Consider the following 24364-nt stretch of genomic DNA (forward strand, 5'->3'; position numbering starts at 1 on the left):
GCTATTTTATAATCTACTGCACTGAGGCGCTCAAGGACAACGAATGGGCCAGTGTAGTGGGCGAGAAGTTTTGTGGACAAGCCACGCTTGCGGATAGGCTTCCACACCATTACAAGGTCTCCCGGTTCATATGTGACGTGGCGGTGCTTGCTGTCGTAGCGGAGCTTTGAGCGGTCTTGCGATGCTATAGTACGCAGACGGGCAAGACGCCGAGTTTCTTCTGCAAGGCATAGTGTTTCAGCTAATGAAGGATCGTCATTGTCATAAAACGAAAAGATAGTGTCCAGGGTATAACGAGGGGGTCGAACGTAAAGAAGGAAGAAAGGGCTGTGGCCGGTGGTTTCGTGTTGGGCAGTGTTGAAGGCATACGTGATGAACGGTAAGACGTCGTCCCAGTTCTTGTGATTGGACGCCACGTACATTGAAAGCATATTCACCAGTGTCCGGTTCGTTCGTTCAGTAAGGCCATTCGTCTGTGGATGGTAAGGTGTCGAATGACGAAGTTCCGAGCCACACATACGGAGCAGTTCCTCAACAACGTCTGCCGTAAACTGACGGCCGCGGTCGCTTATTATGACGCGAGGAGGTCCGTGGCGCAGTATGATAGAGTGCAGGAGAAAGGAGGATACTTCGCCAGCAGTCGCAGATGGCAGGGCGGCCGTCTCGCAGTAGCGGGTCAGGTAATCGGCGCACACTACAATCCAACGGTTGCCTTTTGCCGAGCGTGGAAAAGGGCCCACGAGGTCAATGCCAACTTGCTCAAAGGGAGTGCTGGGAGGCGTCACAGGCTGTAGAAGTCCAGCCGGAGCAGTCGTGATTGATTTGTGCGTCTGGCATTGAGTGCAACTGGCCACGTACTGCTCAACTGACTGGCGCATGCGTGGCCAGTAAAATCGCTCCTGTGTACGAAGGAGTGTTCGCGTCATTCCCAGGTGACCCGAAGTTGCGTCGTCGTGCATGGCGCGCAGAATGGAGGAACGGAGTGTGTGCGGCACCACCAGCAAGAAGCGGGAACCCGTGGCCGAGAAGGTCCTCTTGTAAAGTAATCCTTCACGAACGCAAAAGCGTCCGGCCAAAGTGGACGCTCGTGCTTCAGCAAATAATGGCTCCAAGCTGACATCCTTCCGCTGTTCATTTTCAAAGGTGGTCTTGTCCGGGAATACTGGAGTCACTGACGCAATTAGGTGATCGAAATTGTCGGCATCGCAAAGTGTTGTAGTAAGCGGCATCCGCGAAAGGCAGTCAGCGTCAGCGTGCTTCCTGCCACTCTTGTATGACACCGTGAAGTCATACTCTTGCAAGCGGAGGGCCCAGCGTGCCAGGCGGCCAGATGGGTCTCGGAGGCTTACAAGCCAGCACAAGGAATGATGGTCTGTGACCACTTGGAAGGGACGACCGTACAGGTATGAACGGAATCGCTGTACAGCGAAGACGAGTGCCAAACATTCTTGCTCAGTCACTGTGTAATTCCGTTCTGGTTTACTTAAAGTTCTGCTGGCATACGCAATGACATGTTCCTTTCCACTGTGTCGTTGTACTAGAACTGCACCTATGCCAATGCCACTGGCGTCAGTATGAACTTCGGTCGGCGCCGAAGGGTCGAAGTGCCGGAGAATGGGCTGCGATGTGAGTAAGAACTTGAGTTGGTTGAAAGACGTCTCACAGTCATGTGTCCATTCAAAGCTAGTACCTTGACGTAGCAGACTGGTCAAGGGGAAGGCAACGTCGGCGAATGCGGGAATAAATCGGCGAAAGTACGAGCACAGGCCTAGGAAGCTGCGAAGCTCTTTCGTTGAGCGAGGTGGTTTGCACGCTTTCACAGCTGCTGTCTTGCTCGGGTCAGGCCTGATCCCATCTTTGTTCACAAGGTGCCCAAGTACTAAGGTTTGTCGCTCGCCGAAATGACACTTCTTCGAATTAAGAACAAGGCCAGCGTTTCTAATGCATTCCAGAACAATGTCCACGCGTTCGTTGTGCTCACGAAATGTGCGCCCAAAGATCACGATGTCATCTAAGTAGCACATACAGACGTTCCATTTTAGGCCACGCAGAATGGTATCCATGAACCTTTCGAATGTGGCAGGAGCATTACATAATCCAAACGGCATCACGTTAAATTCATAAAGTCCGTCTGGAGTTATGAAAGCAGTCTTTTCCTTGTCCGCTGGATGCATGGGAATCTGCCAGTAGCCTGAACGTAAATCGATAGACGAGAAGTATGACGCCGAATGGAGACAGTCCAAGGCGTCATCAATTCGTGGAAGAGGATAAACATCTTTCTTCGTGATGGAGTTCAAACGGCGATAGTCGACACAAAATCTCCAGGTACCGTCTTTCTTTTTCACAAGGATCACAGGAGCTGCCCAAGGGCTCGATGATTCTTGAATGATGCCCTTCTGGAGCATTTCACGCACTTGATTGTCTATTATCTTGCGCTCGGACGGCGATACTCGGTACGGTTTTTGTCGGATTGGCTGTGCTGTTTCTGTATTTATCCTATGGCGTATACGAAATGGAGGAATGGAAGGCGTATGGTCACTCTGGGAGAAATCAAAAACTTGCAAGTACTTTAACAAAACGTCCACAAGCATTCTGCGCTTGTCGGCAGTCAGCGCCTTATCGACCATAGGTAAAACTTTCGAACTGTCTGAGCAGGCGGTCACTTGTTCATCCCGTCGAACGTCACTGAGGACAGCTACTGTTGTTGGCGAGTATTCTTTAAACGACGCTAGTTTAAGTCCTCCTGGTAGCAGCACCGGTTCGTTTGAATAATTCGTTGTCCAAAGGTCTGAACGACCTTCACTCACTGAAACTATGCTGTGGGGTACCAACGTGTTCTTCTTTATACAACTTAGATGGAAAGGCTCCACTAGCGCGTCGAAACTGGTCTTATTGTCGTTAATATGCGAAGAAGCTACTGGAACGCGCACAGCACAGAAGGCCGGGATAACGGTATCTTCATAGACTCGGAGCGCACCGCTTTCCGTACCCGAATTCTCGATAAGTCCATGAGGAACAGCGTCACTTATGATAACTTCGCCATTTCGACAGTCTACAGTGGCTCCGCACATTCGCAAGAAATCTATGCCTAGAATGATGTCATGAGTGCTCCGCGGAAGAACCGTGAATTCTGTCACAAACACTTGATCACTCAGTAACACTGCCGCGGTACAAACACCAATCGGACACAACGAGTTGCCGCCCACGCCACAGAACGTTATCGCTTTCTCCAACAAAAAGGTCACCTTTCTTCCCAAACGAGCTTTGAACGCAGCACTCATGATCGACACGGTGGCTCCAGTGTCCACCAAAGCCATCGTATGTACACCATCAACAAAAACTTGCACTTTGTTTTTAAACATAAGCACCGGTGGAGGTATCTCTTCTTGCAGCGAATCACCAGCGACCTCACCCCCAGCGGCCGCTCTGCCTAGTTTTCCGGAGGCGGCGAAGGGTAGCGGCGCCTAGGAGACGGCGACCGATTGGAGCGAGGGGCTGGCGGGGGTGTCAGACTGCGGTCAGAGGCTGGAGAACGGTTTCGCAGCGGCCTTGGTGTCTCGTAAGATGCGCTTCCAGGGAACGTTGGTGCTTGTGCAAAGTCGGACAGGTGGGATCTCGGTGGGCAGTCGTACCTCGGCGGCTGCCGGTAGTTACAGTACCTGGCAATGTGGCCTTCGACGCCACAGTTGTAGCAGATGGGTAGGGGTCGCTCGCCGAACCACTGCTGAGAGCGCTGGGCTGTGTAGGGTCGCCTAACCGAACGGGGTGGAGCAGATTGCTGAACGGGAGCTGCGCGCCTCTGTGGGGCGGGGCCGGGACGAAGACGTTGGTCATACCGCTGGTCAGACGCGAATGAGTCTCGGCGTGGCCACGAAGCCCTAGCCTCGCGAACGTCTGTCACACATACTGATGGTGGCAGAGGAGCGAACGGGGCCGGGTAGTAGGATGAACAGGTAGGCGTATGACGGATGGTGTCGTGGAACAGTGTGTCTTGTCGCTGTAGTTCTTCCCGCACTATTGTCCGGATAGTAGCGGCAAGGTCGGCGGGCGGGCTCACGTCGACGCTGGCGACCGTTGTTACATTTGCCAGCCTACCAAATTTCGGGGCAATACGACGGGTCTTTAGCTTCTCAAAAGTACGGCAGTGGCGTTGGACGGCGGAGACGGAAGTGAGGTCTTCCCTGCCTATCAAAAAGTTGTAGACGTCCTCTGCTATACCCTTCAGAAGGTGGCCGACCATGTCCTCTTCAGTCATGTACGGGTCTATGATCTTGCAGAGCATCAGGACCTCCTCTATGTAGGTGGTACACGTTTCTCCAGGAGTCTGAGCTCTTTGAGCCAACGTGCGCTCCGCGCTCTTCTTTTTTGAATCAGAGTCGCCGAAGCATTTCTTGAGCTCTTCAGTGAAACGATCCCACGTTGTTAAGGAATCTTCGTGGTTTTCGTACCACATCAGAGCTGTTTCCGTGAGAAACAGCGCGACATTTCCCAGTTGGTCGGTGGCATCCCAGCAGTTGTACCGGCTCACCCTTTTGTACTGTGTCAGCCACGCATCCACATCTTCTCCTGCTCTTCCCGCGAACGGGCGGGGTTCCATATAGTGATATCGAGGTGCAGCTGGCACTGACCTTTGTGTGGTTGAGAAGGCGTGACCTTCGCTCTCGGCCATGGCAGTTGGTGTCGGTGGCAGACCGGCAATACGACGGCTCCGGCGAAGTTCGAACAGCTGTGGCTCCGTGGTTCGTCGACGTATACTGTACCCAGCACCTTCCACCACTCTGTTACAGGGGGTTTATTGGTACGGGGGTTTATTGAACGGAAGCTGGGATGGCGAGGCCGCACCGGATAAAACTGCCGAGAGATCTTCTTCTTCCCAAGTCCACACTTCTATTCCCTCTTATCAATCCGGCACATACACGTCGTAATAGTATTATAGTCTCACAGAAAAGTGAAAATTATATTAAAGTTACATAACTCGTTCTGCTGCTTCAGGATTAAGTAACGACGCACAAATGAAGCGTATGTGAGCCTCTTCAGCAAATAGAGCTGCCATTTTCCTTCTCGCACCTGCTTTCATCTATACAAGCGCCCACTAAGTCGACCACCGTTTGCTTGACTCGAAAGTCATTTGTATTGAGATGCAACTGCCAGACAGATAAATCAGAACATACGGGTCTGTATAATTAAAAGCCTTCCGTCAACAAAAAAAAAATTACGCTTTTTGCCAAGTCAGTTACAACAGAACAAGGCCAGCACGTATACATACAGCTTTGTGTACTTCTCGCGCCTATTGCACCAAGCGAATGCATCGAGACGTATGAGTCACGCTGTACGATTCTCTTGCGCATGGGGGGGGGGGGGGGGTAAACGCAGTTGGCACTGGCACGGTACCCTTCACTTGTCTCTGTAAATGTAGCTTCGCACCGCTTAACCTAACACCTGCTCTCCAAAAGATGGTCATACAGGTACCACGCGGACCTCTTCAGCACAGACATTGCCTTGTTTGTCATTTATGATGTACCGCCCTGTTCAAAGTGCGTTATGCGCAAGTGCAGACTGTGGAAGCCAATAATTAGTGCATCTTAACCACGCTGTAGTATACATAAACGGTCCTAATCAAGTCACTATGGCACCCCCCCCCCCACAATCTGGAAACTAAGCACTCAATAAACAGGTAGGTGCACACACCCACGTACACACACACACACACACACACACACACACACACACACACACACACACATACATATATATATATATATATATATATATATATATATATATATATATATATCCTATGGGCATGCGGACATCCTTCCAGGTCATGAACCCTGCGGCTGTGCATGTCTACGTGCTCGATCTACCAATGCTGCCTGCCCTTCGAGCAGCACCAAAGGGTATATACAGACACGACGAGAACGACCGAGTGCAGGCCGACGCGGCGTGGGGAGGAATATATATGTTCTACGCAGCCACATCGATTAAAATCTCAGCCATGTTATAATGCAGGCACGACCACGGAGAGATTTCGCGGAGAGCCGGCCGACGCGTCGCGTATCGAGACGCGAGCAGTGGGTGACATTTTTGGGCTCCCGTCCAACACACAGCGGGAAGCGGGCCAGAGTGTAGCATTAATTAAACGGCCGTCGGAAGGGGGCGCCTGGGTTATGCGCGCGCTGCGCCGCCTGGCGAGTTGCAAGCACGACGTACAGTCCACCGTACAGAAGCAAGCCGCACTTGCTCCAACCCATTTGTGCGGCACCTTATTTTCTTTATTTCATAGCTCGCCGCCGCTTATCGCACTCCGCGATGATTCAGCGACCGGCGAAACGATGTCGAACGACTCCAGCGGAATCGCCAGAGCGGGAAAAAAGGGCCTTTTTGAAAATCGGGTTATGTTTTCAACAGAGGATGAGCAGAAACCTCGTTACACGGAAGGGATGAGGCGCTTGCTGTTCCGTGCGAATGGATACGTTGTCTGTGCCGCTGTTGCTGCGCCGAATATGAAAACGATTGAAAAAAAAAAGAAAAAACACTTATTCTTAGACATTTCATTTTATCGCGTAGCAGAAACCACGTGGCCAGGTCGCTTTAGTCTATACGGCGTAGACGAATTCTGAAAGATTTTGATTTTTTTTCCCCTCTGCATTTCGCAGGCCAGCCACCTCATCTTGTTCGGTATAGAGCACTTGCGGCAATGCAAAATATGACTGGCACACTCACTTTTCGGCTGAGAATCCAGGTTACCTTTGTCAAAGCAATGCGTTCTTGTTGGCATAGTAATGTACCATTCCGACTTGATTTCACGCGAGAAAAAAAAAACATTGACAAAACTGGACACATAAGTATGCACCCGTGTCCTGTTCTGTCCAGTTTTCTCACCCGTGCTAAAACCAAGTCACAGCGTATAAATATACTTCAATACACATCACTACGACGAACCTTAACTCATCCAGCAAAATAATTGGCACGATTTCTGACCCGATTTCTGTAGTATATACGGAGGCTGTCAGGTATACAGTCATGCATGTCGCCGGTAGAGGGGTGCAAAAAAGGCCCTTGCCCGTCCAAGACACTATAGCATTCACCCGGCTGCCATTCCTCGCCCCTTTTCCTACAGCTGTGCAACACTGGCCCGCATCCTTCAGAGAGAAAATCCTACCGACACCCACGAATACGTGTATGATTTACGTGCCTAACTCGAACAGTCTGTTGTGACTAAACCAGTGAAGCGAAATGTAGCCCCCTAACGATTACAATATGAATGCAATCGTGGCATCCTTCAAGAAGAGTTTAAATATAATGCGGAGCAAATAAGGATGGTAATTACGACGTATATAATAAAGTCTCCGAGTTTCGCCTTACATGTATACTTCATCAAGAGAACAGAGAAAGGTTTTTCGTAGGGTAAGTGGTGCTTGCAAAGCTTTGCCTGTTTGTGACACAAAATGCATTAAGTGAGAAAGGAGATATAGAAGAAAGGAGCATGACAGAAGCGACGAAGTGTTGGTGCTGTTCCATCCTCATTTTTTTGCGAAATGCTTTCTTTCTTTTGCACCAATCAAGCATACCAAAGCAAGTTAACCCGACTCATCAGTTAAACCACACGCTTTACAACGAGCCATTAGTTACTCGTTGCAAATGAGTTCTATACTCTCCAGTGTAAGGCGCGCGCCATGCACCAACCCTCTCTTCCTTCTTAGATTGTTCCAGTTGTCTCTTTTTCTAAACCAAATGGTTACAGGACACTGCATCCTTCGAAAATTTCGGTACATTCAGTACTGCGAAACTGCGGCAGCTAATTGTCCGAACCGATTCGCCCTTCGCGCCCATAGGCTTGTTCGGCGCAGCACTAAACTTCTCTGTATACTCGAACCACAACGCCAGGTCGTGCACATGCCAAGGCGACGCTCACGCTGTAACAGAAACCCCCTAACGACGACACACGAACGGGCCACCCAAATTTGTCCCCGCGGCCCTTCCGGGGTTCTCCCGCTGCTCCCACATAGAACGATATATATAACGGGCAACGAGGAGCTTCACTCATTCGGAAACGGAAAACGCGGAGGACCACGGAGCTCCAGGTCGGTCTACACCACGGGTTCGCGTGTATAACGCTCGGCGGGGAAACACAGCGGCGTGTTTGGGCTCGAGTTTGCAGCGGGGGAACGAGGTGCCCGCGGGGCGAGTCGGAACCATCAATACGCATCACTCCAACTCGAAATCAAATGGGAAAAGGCGGCGCCACTGAAAACGCAGCGGTGGAGGGGGAAGATATTTTTGCAGTCCTTGGGCATGCAGAGTTTGACGCCGGAAGCGTGACGTAAGATTAACGCAGGGTGTAAGAAGAAGAAGAAGCAGGAAGGTTGTGAACAAGGAAAGCGGAATTGACGCGAATTCGGAAGAAAGCAATTCAAGCACACGCAAGCATGCACGTGCTACGAGTGATGTCACGCCGTAACTCGAGTTCTCCCGAATAATCGAAGTGATTCGGTACCGCGACTGAACGTCACCCGATGCTATTCCCATCACAAATGTGTTACTTCATGTTGCTACTGCTCACTTACGATTGCTTGTATGAGATTCGCACATGCATGCACGGCTTACAAAAGCAACCAAGAGTACCCAGTTCCGCGGATTCGGAGGCAAACGGGAAGAGGCAGAGAGACATCTCTGTGTAGGAGCAGGGTTGCGGCGATCACACTGAGCACGCCAAGTTTCGAGTGGCTGGAGATTTATACTTATTTCGGGCGGTGCACCGGAGCCACTCCCTCCGCACGCATGCTGCTGCTGTACCACTGTTGTCGTTCCACGGCAACAGTGGTACACTCCATGCTCTCAGCTAATCTCCATGCTCTCAGCTGAAGCGAGGCAGACAGCTAGCACACTCGGGGAGGGTCGAGAGAAACGGGAGAATTATACACTAAAAAACAAAAAACATCCCAAGCGAGAGGCGCCGCAGTGGATGCTGTGTTTTCTCGCGGGCATGCACTCCAGAGAGAGCGGGGCGTCGAAATCAGATTTGAAAACGCGGGAAAGAGTCGGGAAGCAAACATAAAACGGTGGACGCACAACCCCAAAGCGCGGGCACCACGGCGCCTGCTTTGAAGGGACTCGCCACGAGTGACGTGTGTGTGTGGCGCGCTCCATTACGACGGATGCGAACTGCCAATTCAGTGCTGAGTGCACGAAGCCGGGGAGCTGCATGTTCCACGTCGAACCGACTCGCCCCATGGACTACACGAGAAGCTCTGTAGTATATACAGCTCTACGGTGCCGCATTGACTTATGAGACTTGCCGCACCTCTGAACTGTTGGCCGATTAATGTTTATTTTTGTACGTTTGTGCGTTTGTGGCTCTATCCGGCTGCGCGTGCGAGTGCATGTCTTGTTAACTCGCCCTGTCGCGCCCATGCATCTAGTCCGACAGTATATCAAGAATTGTGGCTGCCAAAAGGAACACACCCGGACGTGCGTAAGATGTTCCTCTGAAGAGTGTGGTGCATGCGCAGCATTCCGTTGTCTTTCCTTGTGATACTCATGCCGACCAAAAACGCAACCTATATTGGTGTTATCGCGAATCAATTTTGAGCGATACACATGAGAGATCGCGGTTAATCACTGAAATAATTTCATTATTTCTGTATTTTCACAACATAAATTCATAGGTGCTGCATATATTAAGCTAATCTGAAGACAATAACCGTGATAACGTTTATGAAAAACAGGCGAACAAAATTAAACCACTGAGGGAATAGTAGGCAATCGCGCGCGCACATACACACACCCACACATACACACACACACACACACACACACACACACACACACACACACACACACACACACACACACACAGTGCGAAGAAGATATGACAGCTATGCAGTGAAACGAGAACAAGTTATTTGCCTTTGAGCACTATATGTAATGTAGTCAAGTTATCAAGATATGGGTATGTCAGAAGATAAAATAAGTGCTTCCGAACTTGAACTTAACGCCGCGTGTTCATCCATGTGATGCATGGAAAGACGACAGAGGACCAAAAAAAAAAAAGGACCAGCCCCACAAAGACTTGAATATATAGGCTTGTGGGTATACGTTTTAAAGCTAAGCGGCACGCTATGTTATTAACCCGGTTAAAGAAGTGGAAGACAGAATTAAACGATGTGAGTGTTCACGCAATAGCATCATCATTTGTAGCATATAAACTCTGGTATGCTATCTAGTATAATTAATGGCCGGTATGCGCAACTACTGGAGACAACTGCGTCATGACAATGCTGGCTCTGACGTAAGCCTTCGAGTAGAAATTACGCCGATATGACGCGAGCTAATGACGTTAAAAACGAAGGCACGTGCATTGCTTAGCTCTAACCTGTCCCGCTGCCATCCGTGAGAACTGTACGTAGATCGGTTTGTAAGAGCTTTGTGATTGGCTGGGCCGCCTTCGCGTATATTATGCCGGCTATCACTATTGGCTGGTCTACCTGCTTTTGATATAGCACAGCTAGCGTGAGAAGCTCATCGTTTTGCCATTCTGGCAAATGACGACAGTTTGTACTAAAATTCAGCAGACTAAAGAACGGTGTTTACGTATACGATCGATGGTGTCCTGACTCGACAACGACCCGCTTCTTGCTGACCCTGTCAAAAAACATGGCCACACCGAGACGTAGGATTAACTAGAAGCAGAGTTAACCAACCAAAAAAAGTTTGCCTAACTATAGGATGAAGGACCAGAATAGTCATAATTTTATATGAAAAGGTTCTAACCAGCATCGCATGCTATATATAGTTTCTGACATAGGGCCCTGTATGAGCATCAACGGTACAAACGCACTGAGTTTTCGAAAACCTAACCGATGAAATGTTGCAGCTTTGGCCGATAATCTGTGAAAATCAATCGAGTACAATAAGCAACAAGCTGATGCGTGCATCTGTAATCTATATACCGGTCAAAAGCGATAAGCTTTCAGGCGCAAAGTGTCGTGTTTATGTTTACTAAACGTGGCCAGCCAAAATAAGCTACGACCAACTACACTCCTTCTCCCTGCATTATTATTAATGGCGTACGAAAACTACATTATGAATTATTAGGTCGTCATAATGTTTAAACTACTGTTGTTTCTTTTTTCAGTTTCTATACTCGGCCTAAATAACCGTATTCTTTCAGAAAAAGTCGGTCGTGATTAAGGGGGCGGTTCTCCATGTGCTCCTTCGGGGGCAGAGGAGGTGACTTGAAGCCTCCCTTTACTGCTGAGTGTTTTCGGATGACTGAGAACATCGATTATCGTACGATATCAATATAGCGATTCTTACAGTCGGATGCAATCGAAGCCTTCCTATGGATGTACGTACAAGCAAGTATGTCGAGCCATGCCATGAAGGGAGGTCACTTTCGTGCAACTATTAGATTCACTCCTTCATTACAAATGCACGATACTCGCACTCAGCGTGTCGATAAGAACGAGCTAGGTGCTGTCACCGTGACTTTGAGAGTTACAGTCACACAAACAAAGCAGCAATAATTTTCCCTAGCCACGTTCAAAACGGATGCAAAACCTATCCGATAAGTATTCGTGCACGCCTGCATGTGGTGCTTGCCAAGCCCCGCCTTCCACCGAGCTGTGCCGCCCTTGCCGGCGCATTTTGCATATCTCGCGAACTTATTTGGCTACTACATTCTGTTCGCTACTATTCGCGCTTCTGGCTTTTATTATTTTCTTTCCTATTTTTTTCCTTGGTGATTTTACAAGCATGGCGGAAGCAGACAGCAAAGATTATTTCATCTCGCTTCTCTATTCGAGTCAGATTGCATGATTTTGTGCAACGCTGAATATGGTCGGCTTGACGATGTTACCTCATCGCCAATTGATAAGGAGTTGTGCCAATAGCGAGGATAAACAGCTAAATTACGTCCTACCGCTTTCGATGCGGTTATTTAAAGTAATACACCTGAAATTATGACTGCATAACGATCTCTGCAATGGCGTGTTTTATTAATACTGCAACTTCAAATTCGCTGTCTTGCTCCATGCCATCAGTTTTGCAAAGGCAAATGTAAATATGTAAATTTCGCGCTGTTCTTTTGTGTCAAGGACATAATTATTTGTATGCTGTTCCATTCCAGTCTACTGCTGAAGGTCATTGTGAGCGTACACGCGGAAAGAAATTCACTCATACACACAATGCGTGCGTCCTGGTTGTTATGAGCAATATAAGAGAAAGAATGATGGAAGAGACGTAATCACACAATTTACCCTGAGTTAAAAACCCACTGAAGCAACAAATGTTGATGAAGTTTTGTTATACAGTCAGAAGTTTACAAGCTATATAAATGTTTACAGCTTCAGAGTAAAACAAATAAGCCAGCAGAGTGTCTTGCAGCCGATAGCAGGCCCCGAGGGTGTGTTAGAACAAGATAGTGCGATCGAAAGGCTAATAGTATATGCACCTGACAGTACGAGAGGATATAAAGAAAACGAAGAATCGGTGAGAGTGAAACTTTTCATCCACTCGTAAATCTTCTTTCGGAGGAACACAACCTTAACTTATCAAATCATCACGGACTCGTCATTTTTCTCATGAAATATAAAAGTTACTAATGACTCAATTTCAGATAGAATGTATGTACCGTGAACACGGTTGACACTTCAGCCATTTTCCCCTTCAAAGTTGTCATTTCTGTGAATATTTCTGGAAGTATACACTCGTCTGAGTCCTGTGTGACTGCCCGGAATACAACCTAGAAAGACAACACCTTTCTAATACAGTAAACAAGTTAGATAACCAGCCGCTGTCAGAACAAAGTATACTGCGCCATCGTCATGACTCATTATCACAGAAGAAGGCCGTGCAAGCGCTACTGGGCTTCTTGCGGACTACTGACCTGTCAGAACGCCTCAGAGTGGACTGATTTTGTGTGTGCGTGTGTGTCGGTGTCTTTCTTTTATTTATGTTTTAACTCTCTCTCTCTCTTTCTTTCAACCCTTTATTTCCCAACCCCAGTGTAGGACAGCATACCGGATACTATAGCATCTGATTACCCTCCCTGCCTTCCTTTTTTCTCGTTTCTCTCTCTTGTTCAACAATTAAAGCGCATATAAGCACTACGCGGTAGCATGCAGGAGCTTCATATTGAGACCTTCATATATTCATATTCATATTCAGTATTTGCATCTATTTAGCCTTCTCGATTGGCTTGTGCCACGGTCATTGCCCGCTATTCGCAACTTTCACGATCTATAAATGGCGCGACAGTACATTCAACATGGCGGTCGTTGAGATGATCGCCCCGAGCAGCCCCGAGAGAGACGGTACTGAAAAGTTATACACATTTGACGAAGAATGCGATTCTCCGCGCTTCGGTGGCACTTCGGTTTATGTTTTTTTATGAAAGTGGGGGAGCGCTAACATACAATAATATTAAAGTATATGTTGGGTAGCACATTGGGTAGACAAATATGCGCGAAATTGTGAATAACGTACACACACTCTTCCCGTTGCTGGCTGTATGTAATCGCGCGCAATGCCTGCTGTCATGTTGGAAAAAATATAATGGGAGCTTCACTAAAATTTCTCAGTAATATCAGAAAGATTTTCGAAGACGTGCTCTATCTTGCATGTCTTGCTCGAGTTGCATTCTGGCGCGAAGCTTGTTCAGCTCACCTAAATTAAGAAAGAAGAATAAGCAGACTAACAAAAATGTTGCTTTTCAATACCGAAGCACAAGCACCAATGGGGCTTGTTCTATTACTAGCAATATGATTTTATAGCACTTTCTTGATTAAAAGAACTGCAGAATATCAAAAAAATAAAACCGCCAAGCAGCGAAGAAAACCTGGCAAAATATACAATATTCACGTTTAATAAGTGACGTACGTTGCCGTTACTGGTCAATGTTTTCATTGTTTGAGAATTACAAAAGATAGCATTGTGTGTGTGTGGGGGGGGGGGGGCAGAAAGGCCAAAAAAGCGCCATCTTTAAGAAACACCGAATACAAATTGTTGCAGATCTAGGTCATGGAGGCACTTCGCAGACGCTTCAGACGTGGAATGATGCGGTGAACGTTTTGAAACCGGTCCCTTCATTCTATTCCATAGGCGGAACGTATTCCTGATTAGTTCTGGTACTGTTTATGTTGCGTCTTGGTGGCCCCGGCACCGACGAAGAAGCATTGAACCGAAGCCCGTAGCCTCCTCCGAGTGCTCGTCACCAACATTTTATGTACTGGTATATACATTTGTACAGGTATATACATTTGTATATACATTTACAGGTATACAGCATTTGTGCATTTGTACAACAGTTTGCACAACGGCCGTGCCAAGCGGATGAACTAAGCGCAAAAAACTGATTTTTGAGGTGCAAACCTGGAGGTTTCTGTACTCGTGCACAAAATGGGTGCTCCATACATTCACGGAGCTTGGTTATCTGCCGACTAAATTTAATCCGCTTAACTACTCACAGCTTTTTGGGGCACTGATTTCAACGAGAGACTTACTTTGCCTCCCGGTGTATACAGGCTGTGACCATCGAGGCTCGCAGTGAAATCAGTCTATTTTCTCTTTTTCTTTCTGCTTTCCCATTAACATGACAAATGTCAAAGGGCCACGACAATATCGAGGCCGTTCACAACGTTGCAAAACGACTAGAAACGCGGGTAAACAAGCAGCAACATTTGCAGTTTGAAACAGGTCCAAAGCTTCGATCATCTCAACAGAGCTTCCGTCCACTACCGCACAGCGGCGCCACGGTACATGTAAGTTGTGAATAGTTAGCAGGAATTTACACTTCACCACGATATAAGGTTCAATATTATGTATATTTCCGGTGTTCGTCTGTGCAGGTATATCGTTTGTGTCATTTATATTTGATACGTAATGTGTTGTACACCCTCAAGCGTCAGTTCATTCTATGCTTCAGCCAGCCGTTGTCAGTCACGTTAAAACTGTAAATACAAGGCACAGATTACAGTACAGTAATACAATTGGTGCAAAATGTACAGTGACCCAGCAGTCGTTTCTGAAAAAAAAAAGCCGTAATGCACATGCGCGTTTCAGTGACTGAGCAGCCGTCTTTCCTGTGTAAACACAAACGCCGATTACGCCGTGTTTCCATGACAACGGCACCCCGGATTACGCTGAACGAGAGAAACCATTATACAAGCCGTGCGGCGTGTATTGTGTACGGCTAATTTAGCGGCTGATAAGAGATAAGCTTCCATTATAGGCTGCACTTATCGCGCGCTCGCGTGTGAAACCGATGTCGCGACGAATGAGCGACAATACGTGCTTCTCTATACAAATACACACTGTTGCTGCAGAGCTCTCAATCGACTATTATGTGCTGGCGATGCTTAACAGAAACTTTATTTTTTTCAACGCACTGTTTACGCTGCTGCACGCAACTGTGTGCCGCAGCGCCCACTACCTGTGATTTTACACTGTTTCACCTGACACACACAAAGTACCGCTTTACGGGCGCCATGATATGGTCTGAAAAAAAAAGGGCTGAACAAGCACACCAGCCATGATGGCAATAAGGGCGCGGTATGTATCGTCATGTGACATTTTTTATTCGGGCTATGCATTTATGTACCCCGAAGACTGAAGAGATGTACAACGCTTTGTAAAAAGAAAATACTTTCTGCATAAGGAAAGCGTGTGTTCTGATGAGCCATTTATGTAATGAAATTTTCATAGAAAACAATCATTGCGAAAAAATCTACACAAACATTAGACAAGCATGAGTCTTCATGATAACTGCAAGGTCCGTATTCGCAGAAACATGTTACGCTACGATTGTATGTAAACAACGTCAGCCAATCGTAGCACTGGACATATCATTATTAATCCCGGTTGGCCAATGGGGTAAAGTGCTCAAGAAACTGAAGATCTGTGAACTTAAGCACGATCTTACTTTTATAGGGCCCCCAGCAATGACATTTCCGCACTATATGTAGTCTACAGTTATCTCACTCTCAGTGCTAACATTAAGATAGAGTAGCCTAGAAGAGAACAGGAATTTTATTCGCACAATGAATACCCTATAGCTATATACCCTGCGCGAGGAATGATTTGAGCAGCAACGTGTTTATGGTCGTCACAGATAGTGCAGTGCAGATTATCTATCATCAGAACATTTTAGGTTTGTATTATTTGATTGGGAGTGCGGGCACTTTCAAGCCTCCCGTTTATACGCCTATACGCAAACATTTCTTTTTTAGTAGCTATAGTCAACAATATACCCTGCCGCTACAGTCCGCATATCTGCAATTAGCAGCGTATTGGCTCATTTTCTTTGACCATTTGTTGGTTAGAAGCTTCGATAAGTGCACAGGTAACCAACAGACAACTAATCATTAAGCTTCAGCGTAACAATCTTGACGCGTAACAAGACACTTACAATCAACAAGCGCATACCTCCCACGGTTAGTTCTTCAAATGATACCGCGCACGCTCGGAACCCTGTGCAATAACTCAACATAAACGTCCCGAACATCCCATCAACCTTTTCATCTATCGAGAAAACACGAACCAGGAATACGTTCTTTGAGAAAGCGAAACTGTACTTAATTTAACGTTGTCGGTTGCTTAAGCAAAGTGCCCCATCCGGCACGATGCGCCAGTGATAAGAGCAAGCGCACTGCGGCTATTCTACAGTGCTCGCTCAACTGGATCGTCGTATCCAGAGAAATCCGTGCTTTCACGGCAAGTGCGAACACGCCTGGGAGAAAGACCTTCCCTCGTCGTGCAGAAACTCCAAGCGACAACCGCCGCATCTTCCGCGAATCTCCCCACCAGACGGCAGCTGATAGCAGCAGCGTGGCTGCTCCAGCGGTGGCAGCCCAGTCGTCTGTTGGCATCAGAGCCGAGCGCGCGGGCCCCGTTGCCACTGTAGTTCGGTGCAGTGCTGTCAAAGCTGAACCCCTACGCGAAACCTCCAAGTTGTGGTATAAGCATGGCACGACGAGAATACCGCTTGCAACGTAAAGACCAGCCCGGTGTGGAGTTTACAAAGCTGTTTACATTTGAAATTGTCTTTGTTACTCGTTTCCAATCCCCCATTTGTTTTTGGACAGGGGGGTCGTATGTGCTATAATTTATGAACAGACAAATATTCTTTTAAACAATGCAGTATGCTTGGTGACGCGTGAAGCAAACATGGGCAGCGAGGAGGAAAAAGATAGCACAATAAATTCCCTGCATACTTAAACACAGCGCATAGAAACATGAATTCCCAGGTGGTCGAAATTTCCGGAGCCCTCCACTACGGCGTCTCTCATATTCATATGGTGGTTTTGGGACGTTAAACCTAACATATCAATTAGAAACATGAATTCCAGCACCACTACATAAAAAACAAGAAACAAATTTATTAACGATAGAAACAAATACAATGAATTTCTATTCTTAAATGTCATAAATGTCATGGCACCTTCAGCAGTGATGCTGAAACCTTCTTTACGTGCAACTGTAACGTAAACTTTTCTTTTGCGAATGCATGGACTGAAGAAGTTGAATTCCCAAAGGTTCTGTGTGATGGACTCTGCTAATGTTATATGCTAGCTTTCGATGTACGACTGAATTGGTTTCTACCAAACTTGCTAGCGTAAGAGGATTTCGTGAGTTCACAGGCTGACGACATCCGTGCGCAACCTCTCTTGGCCATTGGCTGGCTACCTTTGGTAATAATATGTACAAAATCACGATTGGCTCAAGAGTTCTTTTACGGAGAATTCTAAAGTGAGATGCGAATACGGATTTAGAAGCGGGAGATTGTCATTGTTAGTGGGGACATATCAGTTCCCTTCAGAGCTGCCATGCGGTATGAGAGGGGTATGAGAAAATTATTTAGCTCTTACCAAGTGCCTCATTCAATACTTTAGTTGGAGCAAATGACATATTGCTGTTTACATGCGACCCAATCGCAACAGACACCCTCTGTTCGTCATTCTAGCGGTGTTCGAGCTGTCATTAGAGGTTACGCTGACGTTGTGCAACAAGTAGGTACAATTCTACATCAGTGCGTAGCACGCAATTATCTTATTCTCGTGAAATGATTGGGCTCTTCGGTGATCACATTTTTAAAGCGAAGCTGTCTCCCACTTTAATTTCCTGTAACGAAACGTGGCTGCGATGCATGCAAGATGTATGATTTCGATTTGTATTGTATCTCATTCTATTTCATTGTAATGTACGTTTCGTGCGACTTAAAAACGCGCCAACTTTATAAGCTTGTGTGACGTGTTGAAGTCAACAACGTTATACAGCAGAAAGCACAAGACAACACATGCAGAACGGATGTATCGTAGATTTTATTTATGAGGCCGTTCGCGTTCGTTAACATAACGGGGTACCAAGAATGAAAACTCGCACTCTGCTGCACACAACTGCGGCGCGAAACCGAGCGCCGAGCCCACGTTCTCCGGCCGGCCGGGCGGTCGGCTCGGCAGGGGGAGAGGAGGCAACCAGGGTGGCGGGCTCCTGCGAGGTCTTATACCCGCTCGCAAGATACGCCGCAGTCAAACAGTGTCCCATTGACGCCAGCCTGGAACTCGTTATTAGGGACCCATCAAGATACCACGTCTCGTGGCTGCCTACCACCGCGTTTTTGGCAGACCCCCCCCCCCCCCCCCCTCCCTCTTTTACTCGACCATCTCTTCTCGCTTCCAACAGTTCCGTCCTTGCCTCGTGGCGTAGCGTACGAACCCTGGTGGCCGCTTCAGCGACACACACCGGCAGCATCGATCATTAGGCGCGGCGCATCATCAGTCACCGGGAAAAGGGGCGAGACGCCACCTATACGTAGGGTCATGCTATAGCCGTTTCAACTGCGACACTGCACGGCCCACAGACGCGCACATGCCTGCTTGCTAGCCACATTCATTCATACGTCCATATACACACGAACACGCGTCCAGGGGCTGAAAGACGGTGCACAGCCCTCCACATGTATCCATATACAATATATACACACATAGATAGACAGACGCGGACATATAGCCCCGAGGTTCCTTCCGTGGATTCCATGGCGGGCTCTTCGTGGAAACTTCCTGCGGGCGCTTAGCCGTGTGTTATTAGGTGGATTCCGGCCAATATCTTCGGAAGCATCGATTGGACATAATGGTTTTTTTCGCGGTGTAATTTATGACTCTCGCGTCCCCCTTCTCGCGCACTGACAAAAGGACAGGCAGTTTGGAACCTCCGAGGTCTCTTCCTTCTATCCCCCTCTCTCTCTCCCTCTGTCACTCGTGGAGCGCTATTCGTGCTGTAATCCTGTGTTTCGTGGCGAGACTGCGGACTTTCGCCGTTTCTCTTGAGCGTTTGATGGCAAACAGATAAGACATGCGCGCTGCGCAGTTGCATATGCATGCTCGAATTCGCGGTCCCCAATCCTGCAGGCTGCACACACATAATGATAACTCGATTTCAGAACTGGGCTGAACTGTTGCGATAGGTCGCGTGAGCGATTCGCTTTGACGAGCTCACGCTGACTGTATTGCAAGCGTCACTGTGTGGCATCTACGAAGAAAAATATCGTTTAATGCGCCAATTATTACCAGCAGTCAGAACACAGCTCAAACATGTATCGCAGAACATAGACGTGGCTCCATACACGCGTCCTACATATTACATATTTATTATTCCCTACGCATTGGTATGTACATGCAGATTGGAGAGATCAGGCAAAACAGCCGGCCCTAAGCAATCAGCAAACGTAAAGGCTGGTGGTTAATACCGGTGCTGCAATGGAGTCGCTGGTTCTGCTCCATGGTGGTTGATGCCGAGTTGGCCGCGACGGGAAGGTGCATATCAAAAAGAGAATGTAGCGAGCGTAATTTTTTTATACTTTCACGGTTTATTAGAGCTAAGCACATTGTACGCCTGGCCTAATCTTGAGTAATATAGTTACGTTCAATACATGCGTCAGTGCACATTTCATTGACCACACCGAAAACAATCAAGTGTATAAACGTATAGTCTCACAGGCAGGCAAATGGCAACAATGTGAATGAGTAGAATAGGTATAACAGAAGTACCACACATGGCACGCAGACGGAATGTTTATCTCAAGGGCAAAATGTAGCATATACATAAGCAACAACAACGTTTCATGATTTTGCGTCTATGTTACGTTCCATACGTATACGTAAATTTCACACAACCGCACATGCATCACCTAACATGCAACTTTACATGACCTATCAGCTGTTGTATCGTGCGCTTACAGACGCAAAGTTCAACGTGTACTTGAACCTTGTATAAATAAACGTCATCGGAATTTGAGGTGTTCATTTATATATTTTTGATCAGTTATTGCAAGTTGATGAATGAATTTAAGCATCACTCCTATATAATTTTAGCACCTGGACGACACTGTTTGTGTACGTTTCTTTAATACAGTGGCTCTTTTATGTTCCGCAAATATTTTTATGTTATTTGGATATATGTTCAAATATTTTATCGGTGTTCATAGCTCTGTTCGCTTACAGATAGGGTATTGCTCATTTTGCTCACTCTGTCAGTTTTCATTCCTTAATGCGTAAAACAGATGCTACCGTTGTTATAAGCTCCCAAACTCCACTTATTTTTACTTGTAAGCGTGATACTACAAGAATTAAGGCAGCTTTGGAAACTGAAACCTCTGAAGCATACCAGTATAAACATATTTCATGGCGGTCTTGATGTGTTCACGTTACTAAACGATAATGATAGTGGCGTCAAATATATGATATTGACAAAACATGTCAAATCATTTTATCCGCCTAAATGAAAGATAATATCTTGCAGCACTATTCTACGCTGCATAAGCATGCAATCGTAGCTGGTGGTACAAGGTCATCTGATTGTACCTAGTTTCAACAGACGTCGACAGACAGAAACGATCATGCTTATTCGTACTCTGATAATATATTTTTCACAGCTATTAAAAAAAGCTAGTGCAGCTTACAGCGAGGATTAATAACACTTGGTGTTCGTGATTGTATCTTTATTTACTCTGAATTGCAAGCCTGCTCCACATCGACACTCTTTTCTCCTAATTATGTCTTAATAGAAAAAATTCACATATGATAAGATGTCAGCAGATCATTGCTTTATATAACGGCCAACGAAAAAATACCTTCAGCTTCGATCTACGACACCAGTAAGAAATGCGCACCAGAATTTCATATTATGCCCACGTCACGATTCAACTGCAGCGCCTCACAGCGACACACGCAAAAAGGCGACAAGCAATGGCGACGTCTGCGCAGCGATAGGTGGTTGGGGAAGGCGTGTCCGGTGTCAACCAATCACCGATGCGCTTGTAGGAATCGCGTCAAACCTTCACCATTTGTAAGTCTGACTTGCGACATGCATCACAACTTCTTGTTCGTTAATGTTATAACTGTGAAAAATACTTGTATTTGCTTGGTTTAGCCACTGCCAGGTACTTTGGACCAATTTTGAGCCCAGCATAACATGATGGGTTTAAAGTGAGTCACCGCAAGGGGCTATCACACAGACAGCAATCCCACGCAATTTTTTTTTCTTTTCGCCCGGCAGCTTCAGGACATCTTATCATTTAAAACATCATGACTTCGCACGAGCATTTCTCAATGCGCAACGAGGCACATGCGCCTTTTTTTAAGTGATGATTTATTTTTGTGAAACGAGCGTGTGTGCGTCTAAAATTGCCCCGATGCCAGACGAAGGCTACGGAATTACTGCTTAATGACAAACTAAACATGAGAAAGGGCAGAGATAATATAGAACAATAAAGCATACGTTATAGAACACATATCGTATATTTTCATTAGTAGTGCCACTGCTTAAAATTAACGCATGTTGGTCCGCACGTCGATGTGCATCTAATGACAGGCCAGCCAGCGCTTGTGACAATCCTTACAGGTACGTGGATTTCTTCGCCATCAATTTAAATGCGAGGTGCTCATGCCACAGCACCTTTTACACGTGTAATTGGAAACGAAAGACATGCGTACAGTCCTAATGCCATTGCTTGCTCTTTTTTTTTTTTGTTTCTGCTACGTGTATTAAACGTAACGAAGTAACCGTAACGCCGGTCGTTCGTTAACTTAACCTTGTGCTTTTATTTTTCGAGAGCAATGAAGCTATAATCGTAATGACATTCATTGCTCTTATCAGAACCAGTACTTCGTGTGACGCGAGCGATAGATACGTTCTCGTTGAACAGCTCAGGTTTAGTCGAAAGACGCTGCTGCTGATATCTTGCGCGACCAAGCGTGTTAGCAGCGTCGAAGTATCTACACAAATAAGACTACGATATGCACACTGAAAATTAACCGCTTTAATTTTTGTCTGCGACGCTAGTACTGAATTTGATCAAGTATAGTTTGTTCTCAAGTGAGCTGATAGAACCACTTCAAGGAAATTGTCAACGACACTCGCACAAATCGATCTGTTATTGCGCAAACTGTAACGAAAAGAAATGAAGCAAAACAGCCATTCAAGACCCGCCTATAACGACCGTTCATTTTCCAACCACACGGTAGATCTTTACGACACATTGTGCTGAGGGAAGCTCTGAGCTCACATATCTGCACGTTTTAATACTTCTGACGAAGTAGTCATAAGAAACCATATTTACAATGTTCGTGCAAACATTTTTTGTACAGCATTGAAATATAAAAATGGCTTGGTGCAGAACCATAAATTATTACTACCTCAACAATATTTTAAGCAATTTGTACACATGTTACTGCGTATGTGAAGTTGGTCCTCATGCCAGTATTTCCAACCCAGAGGTCTTCAGTTTGCCCATATATCAAATAAGCCTATGCTAACCATTACATGTTTACCGCCACACAGGTTAGAGATCAAGAGCTGTGTCACTGTGATAAGCTGCTGCAAGTCGCTTGCATCGCCACAATATTTTTGTCTCTCTTTCCGACAGACTGTAAAAGCGAAGCTTGCCGCTTACACAGCGTTACGACCTACATAAGGTGTTACAAGAATAAATCTCTTTACGGCTGACAATACGACGTGACAACATTTATTTCAGATCGCTCTTACGACAGGTTGCCTCGCACACGCTGTCTATACCGCGAAGCGCGCGCAGATGTTTCACGTGTCACCGACGGTCGTTGTCGCACAAGTGCTGAACGAGGCACAGGTGTTGGATAAACCACGAGGTGAACTTACGTCGCGATCGAAAGGTCCGGTGCCACGCGACTGAAAGTTTAAGCATGGCCTTCTTGCGACGCCACAACGCCCGGCGTACGAAGGCCAAACCGCACAACGAAGGGAGCGAGCGAGAGCAGAGCGTTTAAAGGCAGCGGCACCCACGAGGCCGTAAATTTGTCCGGGCCGTTAAAACTGCCAAGAGCGCGGTCGGGATTGGGTCGGTCGTTCGGCCGGCAATAGACACCCTCCGAGTCGGCCATTGGGCTGCCGTGTTTTTATGGGGCTGCCTCGAGCAGCTCTCCGACCGGGGCCACTCGAGACGCGCCCCGCGGCCACGGTGCTGACAGGATTACGAGCCGCGGACCTCTGGAGAGAGCCGCGAGGGGAGGAGACCGGCGCGATATTTACGAGCATCTCGCGGCGAACACCGGCAACGCCTCCGCGTGGTCTTGGCGCGTGCCGTGTGTTTACTACTAGGCGCGCGATGCGCGTGGCAGCGACTCACTCTGGCCGACGTGGACTTTCCGCATCCAGGGGTAGATCTGCGGTGGGTTGGCGGGGTAAGCGGGCTTCTGCTGCTGCGAAGACTGCTGCTGCTGCGCCTGTTGCTGCGGTTGACTGCCAGCTGTCGGCGTGGCCTGCTGTGCCGCGGCGGCGCTCCTCGGCGGACTGCTGTGCGCACCCTGCGCGGCGGGCGACGGCGAAGAGCCCCGCGTCTCCGGGCTCGACGGCGACTGGGTGCTCGAGGCGCTCAGGTCCTGCGGCGACGCGGCCGTCGACTCGGCCGTCGCGTACTTGCAGCTGGCCGCAGACGGCGTGGGCGTGCGCGGACTCGGGTGTCCGCCCGGAAGCCGCTGGCCGCAGCCGGGAAAGCCATGCTCGCCGCCGTTCTGCAGGTGCGCTGCCGGCTGGCTGTATGGTCCACCGTAGGGCTGCACGGGCGACGCCGGGCCGCTGTAGCAGCCGGTAGCGGCGTACGGTTGCACCTGCGGCGTGTAGTAGTCCGTGTCCTGGCCTCGCTGCTGGCCGTAGCAGGAGGCCAGCGAATTGACGAACTGGTACGAACTCATGGGTGTCGAAACTCAGGGCCCTCCCGGGGGCGCCATGGGGGTTGGCGGCGCGCAGCAGCAGTCACACGGAACACACAAAACTGGTAGGAGCACACGATGCCGACCGAACTACACCCGATCAAGCCTCAGGGCACGACTGTGCC

The 24364-nt window shown here is 47.7% G+C and overlaps 1 protein-coding gene across 1 annotated transcript in view; it reads right to left on the reverse strand.

Annotated features, from left to right (window-relative positions):
- LOC119172358 (uncharacterized) overlaps positions 1-24364 on the reverse strand; it is an 80431-nt gene extending 56067 nt beyond the window's left edge. Inside the window, exon 1 of the mRNA XM_037423420.2 lies at positions 23657-24364. Within this exon, the coding sequence (XP_037279317.2) occupies positions 23657-24221 (565 nt within the window). The 5' untranslated portion in view covers positions 24222-24364. The remainder of the gene's footprint in view (positions 1-23656) is intronic.

The sequence above is a fragment of the Rhipicephalus microplus genome, chromosome 4 (genome assembly GCF_043290135.1).
Source record: "Rhipicephalus microplus isolate Deutch F79 chromosome 4, USDA_Rmic, whole genome shotgun sequence".
NCBI classification, from domain to species: domain Eukaryota; kingdom Metazoa; phylum Arthropoda; class Arachnida; order Ixodida; family Ixodidae; genus Rhipicephalus; species Rhipicephalus microplus.